The following is an 8,794-nucleotide window of genomic DNA, read 5'->3' as shown; positions in this document are numbered from 1 at the left end:
ACTTTTTCTTCATTCTGTTTCATAAGACACAACACTAGGAATCAAAGACACCAATACTCCTGCTATTGAAGAAGAAGCAACCTTATCCATTGTACTACTGATCTCTGGCCATTAGAGTATCATGAGTAACACAGCAAGCAAATACATGCATATTTTCTGCCCCTCTGTTAATGATTTATTGGTTCTTGGAACACTAACTGGTGAAGTATCAAATCTCTTTGCAGAATACGTAGTTTTTACCTGTGTCTTTCTCCTTCAGCAGCACACAGTTCTTCTTCTCACTTGCCTTTGTATCAGATGTCCAATGTAGAGGACCGCCTCTGGCTGGGAAAGTCCCCGCCATTACAACATGGCGCTTGGCTCACTGCCAGCAAAATACGCTGCAAGTAAACAACGAACGTTCTGGTGAAGCCTGCCTAAAGAAGGACATAGTCCTTGGCTGTTTCAAATTTAATCAGCATAGTAACAGGACTCTCATTGGCTCTTCCCATTGCTTGGCCCCTTATTGGTCACCCTGCCGCATATAAGCTAAGGAAGCTGACAAAATAAATGGATGAAGCATTAACACCATACCAGGCTGATTGTTGTTCTTGTGGGCCGAGGGCGACAGTTCAGACCTCATTTCAAAGAACTCTAAGGTGAGTAGCTTCATTCTGGCTTGGGGATGAAACACTTTCCCCTTTTCCCTTCCAGGTTCTCTGGATGGTCTAATAATCAAACTGACATAAGTCAGATAAATTCACAGAAGAGAAATATAACTACATGTGTGTGGGAGACCCACAAAGTCATGATGAGTCAAAGGCAGTTTGAAATTTTAGTCTTATAAATCATTTTAAAGTAAGGAGAAGGGGGTGAAATGCTTCAGAAATCAGAGGAGGAAGACAATTCAAAGGAAGATGAGGAGAGCCCATATGTGGTAGAGATGTGTACCATGCCACCAAAGAGTCTCTCTAACAGAAAAATTTACATGTGGTAGGAGCTCTATACCTGATGTAGCTCCCTATCTAAACCTTTTTTTAAAAGCTTTTATATTTTTTAAAGCTTTTTATTTTTATTTGTCAGAGAGAGATATGGAGAGAGAGTGAGCATAGGCAGAGTGGTAGGCAGAGACAGAGGGAGAAGCAGGCTCCCTGCCGAGCAAGGAGCCCGATGTGAGACTCGATCCCAGGACGCTGGGATCATGACCTGAGCCGAAGGCAGCTGCTTAACCAACTGAGCCACCCAGGTGCCCCAAGCTTTTATATTTTTTAAATTTCTTTTCAGCATAACAGAATTCATTGTTTATGCACCACACCCAGTGCTCCATGCCAGATGTGCCTATCTAAATCCTTTTAAGCAGAAGGTAGAAAACTGTTGTGAGTCTGCTGGGTCTTAATTGCTTTCAACTAAAACATCATCCACATGCCAGATTGATACTTTTGGGATAACATACTCTCTGCTTTCTTTCTCTTGTCTGTACTCACTAGTTATGCAGTTTTAGGTGTTTGGTGTTTTTCTAAACACTAGGCTAAAAATGTGTAAGGTATCAGCTCCTCTGCAGGAAGCAAGACTACACCGTCCTCCTTTTGCTTTGACTTCCAACGAACTGAGCCATTTTCTGATTCTAAATATTTATTTAGACATTTAAGAACATACACTAAAAGAAATATTTAATTCACCATGAGTGTAGTAATTATGCTAGGATCTAATATAAGTAGAGTATAAAGTGGTCTAATTATGTTCAGGAAAAAGTCAAGATGTTAAGGCTCATTGATACTGTTTTGATCCCAAAACCTGGAACTGGCTTCTGTTAGGGAGCCAGTGCTCCTTGATAATGGAAGTTAATATTAGTGCCCAGTGGGAATGGATTTGTAAATTAGGTTGTTTCTTTGAACACCAAGGATGGCAACACTGAGTAGCCTTAAATAACTCTAGTGGCAGAATAACTTATCTCCTCTCTCTTCCTCTCCCCTTCCCTGTCTGGTCTCCATTTCTTCCCTGGCTACCCATTCATGGTGATGATTCCAGCTACATTGGAGCTTTCCCAATTCTCCTTTGTCAAGAGAGTCTATCAGCCTTCTGTCTTCTAGTAACAGTGTAGCTGTCAAATATATTTTAAAGATTTCTTATTTCCCTTTGTCTTATAATGACCCTATCTGGGGTATACTGGAATTGTTTTCAGTCTGTGTGATCCTGAATCTCTGATTTTCTCCACTGTTCCTATGTCCAAGTACATTGGAAATAGAAAGAAGACACTTAGAATCATCCGGAAGAACCCCCAAGTCCACTGTAACCTCAGGATTCATAGTCTTAAAGATTATCTTCCATATGATCAGTGGGGGATAATAATGAAAGGCAAAGTATGTACATAAATGATGACTCATGAGGCTTGGTTTCTACTTTCTGTGTATCAGCCCTTATTTGAATGTTTTCTTTTGGACTTTTACATTGTGCTTTTGTTCATTTTGTCATAGTGTATAGCTGAATTGCTCAAATGAAAACCGGAAGACAGTCATGTCTGTTAACTCATGCTTGCACTACCCTAGTCATTCTTAAAAAGTGGCACATTAAGAAATAAAACAAAATTTAAAGTTACCAAAGAGATCATGAATACATAACTCCCACCCAAAAAACATATAAAGAAAAGCTTCCAGAAACCTGCTGAAAGCTAACACATTGTACATCAGGTATGGGGGAAGTAAAGCCCAGGTGACGAAGGAGTGTTGGGGGACGAGTTTGTCTGAAGCTTGTTCAAGTTCAACTCGTATGTGCATTTGTATGTGTGTGTGTATATACATATATATGTGTGCTTTCTGATTAAAGTATCTTTTTGGCAACTACAAAATTATTTTCAGGGGCACCTGGGTGGCTCAGTGGGTTGGGCTTCTGCCTTTGGCTCGGGTCATGATCTCAGGGTCCTGGGATCTAGTGCCGCATCGGGCTCTCTGCTCAGCAGGAAGTTGGCTTCCTCCTTCTCTCTCTCTCTGCCTGCCTCCCTGCCTACTTGTAATCTTTCTCTCTGTCAAATAAATAAATAAAATCTTTTAAAAAATTATTTTCAAACCATTTTTCTGGTAGCTATTAAAATGGAACACATACCCATAAAACTAACCTCTAGCCCATGAACAGCTGTCTCCTGGCATTGGACCAAACTCACACTCAGAACCCGGGACAGTAACTTTCAGAGCCAGCCAGTTTTCAGTGACTGTGATGAAAATAATGTATCAATTTCTTTTCTCAGTGTATGGTCAACAACTGAGACACAGAAGGGAAGAAAACATAAAATTTTACTAATTTCTTTCTAATTGTTTTGTCTCTCTTTTGCAGGTGACTGAAGTATGGAAGGCATGGAAAAATTCTTATTCAAATTTAAAGGATATTATTTTCATCATTCATCACTTGATATTGGCCTTATAGAAAACTTAGATAATTTTGAAATCAGAGAAAATGATTTCTTCATAATCACATACCCCAAATCTGGTGAGTTCTCTGTTCTAATAGTTAATCTAAGAAGTAACATGATTTTTAGTAGTATTCTATATGGACATATACACTAATCTATTGGATATTATACTGTCAACTGATTTAATATACAATGAGCTAGAAGTTATTTTTTAAAGATTCTTTATTTATTTATCATTTATCTCTGTCTTTGTCAGAGAGACAGAGACAATGAGAGAGCATACAAGCAGGGGGAATGGCAGGCAGAGGGTGAAGTAGGACCCTGGGATCATGACCTGACCTGAAGGCAGATGCTAAACCAGCTGTCCCTAGAAGTTATTTTTGAAGTGGACAAGGAAACAGAGAAAATACAGAAGTAGCCATGTTACAAACACCCTATCAAACACTATGGTACCAAAGTGGGCTTGGAAATGCAGAAATATTTACCATTTAGCCAGCTACTTTAGACAGAGAGGTGAAGTTGTATTTACTATCCAAGTGCATGAGAAGGAGGAAATTAACTTTTACTAACACTATGATGTGGAATAATCCCCACGTATTTGGGTCTACTTTTGCTATAGCACTCTGATCAGACTAAAACATAGAGACATATGTATAATGCATAGATACATATATACCTGTGTGTATATATACAGTCATGTCTATTCACAGCCTTTGCCCAAGTTTTAATTGGTTTTGTTATATTTGCTATTGTGTTGTATGAGTTCTTGATATGTTTTTATATTAACCACTAATCATAAATGATTCCCAAATATTTTTCCCTTTTAATGGGCTGCCATTTCATTTTGTTGATAGTTTTCTTTGCTGTACAGAAAACTTTTTTGAGTTGTGCCTTTTAATATGTATTAGAAAAATATATAATTAGCACATCAAATCTGTGGTTTTACAGATGTCACTACTTACGAGGAAACTAAAGGAGATAACAATGTTACACTTAAGACAACCTCAAGAAAAATATTGAGTAATAATACAGGAGGGCAATTTAGAAGTATCTATTTGAAACAAAAACATAAATAGCCTATGACTCTGCATTGAACCTCCAGGAAGCAACCTTGGTACACACACATACATATCCACACACACACACACACACACACACCCCACACACACAGTGTTCCTGTGTCCTGTTCTGTAATAGCAAAGTGGAAAACTGTCTTAACTAGTTATCACAAAAGAAATGGGGAAGATGGGATAGAGTCTTATAATGACACTCTATTAGGCGGTTGCAAAGGATGAGTTGAAGCTACATTTAGCAAAATCAACATGCATAGATCTCAAAAACAAGGTTAAGTGAAGAAAGCAAATTGCAGAACGACTCAATATACCATTTGTATTAAATACACCATAATAGTTTCAATGAACTCATATATATCAAAGTCTTAAAAGAGTCTAGCATACGTGACAGCAGTTTGAGAGAGATGGCCAATGGTAGTCAAAGGGGGCGAGATCTTCTTATAAATCTATGTCTTAGAGAATGGATTCATGAGACACTTGAGTAATTAGATCTGGTTGAACATTTACAAAACAAGAATGCAGTAGACAATCAGGACAAGGTGACGGTCTGACAGTGTACATGAACAAGCAAATATTGACCTCATAGCAGCAGGTTGTGCTTCCTCTGCACAGTCCCTGCAGCTGACAAACTTAGTTCCCAGAGGGACCTTCACACACATTCGCCCAGGATGTGGCCCAGTTCTAACTTCCCCCTACTTCCTCACAGTCCAGGTTGGAGCCCAGGCACCTGGATACCATATGATTGAAGCTACAGGCTTCCTTGGGCACTTCATGTACCAGGTAAATCCCACTGGAGCCCTGGAACACTCTCAATAACCAAGGCATTTAGCATGTCCCAGACTGGAAGCTCTTTCTGTCCCCAACAACTGGGTCAGAGCTCTCAGGGGTCTAAGTATGAGAAGGCTTATCTTCTGATGGGTCAGTGCATACTGGGCTCCAATCAGAGGTAGGGCTGCCAGCAAGGAGCTTGACTTGATTAAATCCTATGGGGTAGGTCATATTGTTAGCTCCATTTTTACAGATGAGGAAACAGAGGCACGGAAATGTCAAAAGATGTGCCCAACAACAAACAAGTAAGTGATTTTAAAAAAAGACTGGAACCCAAAGCTGTCTGTCCTTAGAGCCCAGGCTCTGCTCCTAGTGCCCAACCAAATCCTACCAATTCATCAAGTGTAAGCTCAGGAAGCCTGGAGGTGATCATCCTCTTCGGTCATTCAAAGTATGTATAAATGTGATTTCACTGACCATGAGAAATCAGGAACCCACTGCATCTCCTCAGTAGGAGGGTAGAGATCATATCTGATTCAGCTCTGTATTTTAAGAAAAGAGCCTGACAAATGAAGAATGCTGAGGATATGGCTGATCAATACACAGATGAATGAAAACACAAATTTATGAAGGAGGGAAGTTTCACCTGACTGATTCTGATGAGGTCCTAAATACCTCTGCCCAGCATGCTGTCAAAGAGAGTTCTCTGGAAATCAGATTCAGCCCAGGCTCTTCTAGTATGGGTCTCCAATATCTTTATTATATGGCAAACACACTCATATACACGCACATGTACATATATACACACACATACCCATATACAAGTAAGATGCAAGGGGCCCAAGGGACCCATGATTATGGGTGATGGTGGGGGGAGGTCGAGGATAGGGGATGGAGATAATGGACAGATGGCCCTGTTCAGATCAGTTCAGTTTATCACCTCCTTCCAAAGGCCTGGGTGCTCCTTGTAGCTGAGAAATTTTTGCTCCAGACCTAGTATCATCTCTGTTCCACTTAGTACTTGTCAGTGGTGCCTGAATCCCATGATTATGCCAGTTAGGAACATGAGGTAGGGGGAGGTTGGGGCTAAATATCCAGAGGTTGAGAGAGGTGTAGCTTAGGGCCAGAGACAGGGCAGGAGGACAGAGTTATTGCTACTGTTCATTGGCGGTTGGCAGTGGCATCTGTGTACTTGGTAAGGTGGAAGGTCAGGATTTTGCTGTTGACACAGTTTCTTCGCTCAAGGTAGACAGCAAGGAGGCTCTCAGCCTTGGTGCTGAACTCCTCCTGGAAACAGATGACAATTTCCTGGAAGTGGTAAGTTGATACTCCTTGGTGTAATTAACCATCTAGCCAATGTTGATGTCATCCCAGGCAGCATCGATCTCATCCAGAATAATGAAGGGGGCTGGCTTCTTATTGTGAATGGCCAGGAATAAGGCTAGATCAGCCACTGTTCTCTCAAGCACTGACAAGTTGTCCATAGGCCAGAAGCGTTTGCCAAGAGCCACATAGTTGGAGTTGGTGCCATCCTAGTGGGGCTCCTCAGGGTTCTTAGGGCTCAGAAATGCTTGGTCACTCTGTTACTGATAAGGCTTGTAAATCTCATTGATGTTGGTGGCCACAGATTCAAAGCAAGTATTGAAGCAGTCAAAGTGCTCCTTCTTGATCTCTTCGAATGACTGCTTGGCTTTCCTGGCTTGCGTTTGGGCTCATCTGGGGTCTCCTGAAAGTTGTCACAGACACCTCCTAGGTTTTCTACGGCTTTCATGTCAGGGGCAGCTATATGCTGGAGTACACCCATTGCTCATTCAGCTTCTGCCATGGTGTATTCATCTCCTATTTGATCTCCTCAGCCTGGGCATCCTCAGATCCTGTAGTCAGTATCAATGAGGGCTTCTCACACAGAGTACTGGAGGTTCACTGGGAACCACTCACTTGGTCCTCCTCCTAGGAGCTACACTTTCCCTCACTAATGCCTTCCATAGTGCCCTTAGGTAGTGCCCTCCTAATGTCTTCCATATGGCAGGCCTGTAGCAGATTGTGGCGGGCACTGCATTTCTGTTCAAGTTTGGTCTCAATGGCTGTGACCTCCTTCTGTCAAGTAAGTCATTTCCTTGTTGGTGACCCATTTTCTCATGAATCTTCTCTGTCTCATCATTCTCGTCAATCCCCTCTGTTCCCTGTAGTTGTTTCTGTAGTTATGAGACTGTTTTATGGTTTCTGTCTCTCTCTCTCCCCCACCACATGTTCATCTGTTTTGTTTCTAAAATTCCTCAGTATGAGTGAAATCATATTGTCTTTCTCTGCCGCACTTATTTTGCTTAGTTTAATATACTCTAGCTCCATCCCCATAATAGCAAATGACAAGATTTCATTCTTTTTGATGGCTGAATAATAGTCCATTGTAAATCTTCTTTATATGATTATCAGACAATGGATATTTGGGATCTATCATTTGGCTCTTGTTGGTAATACTGCTACAAACGGGGGGGGGGGTGCATTAATCCCTTTATTTCAGGATTTTTGTGCATTTTGGTAAATACAATTGATATTGCAGTTGCAGGGTTACAGAGCACTTCTATTTTTATTTTTTCAATATATTTATTTATTTATTTTCGGCATAACAGTGTTCATTATTTTTTCACCACACCCAGTGCTCCATGCAATACGTGCCCTCCTTAAAACCCGCCACCTGGTACCCCAACCTCCCACCCCCTGCCACTTCAAACCCCTCAGATTGTTTTTCAGAGTCCATAGTCTCTCATGGTTCACCTCCCCTTCCAATTTCCCCCAAATCCCTTCTTCTAACTCTCCTTGTCCTCCATGCTATTTGTTATGCTCCATCAATAAGTGAAACCATATCATAATTGACTCTCTCTGCTTGACTTATTTCACTCAGCATAATCTCTTCCAGTTCTGTCCATGTTGCTATAAAAGTTGGGTATTCATCCTTTCTGGTAGAGGCATAATACTCCATAGTGTATATGGACCACACTTTCCTTATCCATTCGTCCGTTGAAGGGCACCTTGGCTCTTTCCACAGCCATTGCTACTATAAACATTGGGGTACAGATGGCCCTTCTTTTCACTACATCTGTATCTTTGGGGTAAATATGCAGGAGTGCAATGGCAGGGTCATAGGAAAGTTCTATTCTTAATTTCTTGAGGAATCTCCACACTGTTTTCCAAAGAGGCTGCACCAACTTGCATTCCCACCAACAGTGGAAGAGGGTTCCCCTTTCTCCATATCCCCTCCAACACATGTTGTTTCCTGTCTTGTTAATTTTGGCCATTCTAACTGGTGTAAGTTGATGTCTCAATGTGGTTTTAATTTGAATCACCCTGATGGCTAGTGATGATGAACATTTTTTTCATGTGTCTGATACCCATTTGTATATCTTGATTGGAGAAGTGTCTGTTCATATCCTCTGCCCATTGTTTTGATATGCTTGTCTGTTTTGTGCATGTTGAGTTTGAAGAGTTCATTGTAGATCTTGAATATCAACCTTTTGTCTGTACTGTCATTTGCAAATATCTTCCCCCATTCCATGGGTTGCCTCTTTGTTTT

General features: G+C 41.0%; 1 protein-coding gene across 2 annotated transcripts in view; it reads left to right on the top strand.

Annotated features, from left to right (window-relative positions):
- The first annotated feature begins 495 nt into the window (after positions 1 to 495).
- The window catches only part of LOC132018112 (amine sulfotransferase-like), a 29,776-nt gene continuing 21,477 nt past the window's right edge, over positions 496 to 8,794 (top strand). Inside the window, exons 1-2 of one of the 2 annotated variants that reach the window (XM_059400598.1) lie at positions 496 to 638; positions 3,307 to 3,459. In XM_059400598.1, coding sequence (XP_059256581.1) covers positions 3,318 to 3,459 — 142 coding nt within the window. In that variant the 5' untranslated portion in view covers positions 496 to 638; positions 3,307 to 3,317. The remainder of the gene's footprint in view (positions 639 to 3,306; positions 3,460 to 8,794) is intronic. The other variant, XM_059400599.1, reaches the window with a different exon arrangement.

Source organism: Mustela nigripes, chromosome 5, assembly GCF_022355385.1.
Source record: "Mustela nigripes isolate SB6536 chromosome 5, MUSNIG.SB6536, whole genome shotgun sequence".
NCBI lineage: Eukaryota > Metazoa > Chordata > Mammalia > Carnivora > Mustelidae > Mustela > Mustela nigripes.
This window is presented reverse-complemented; position numbering and strand designations above follow the sequence as displayed.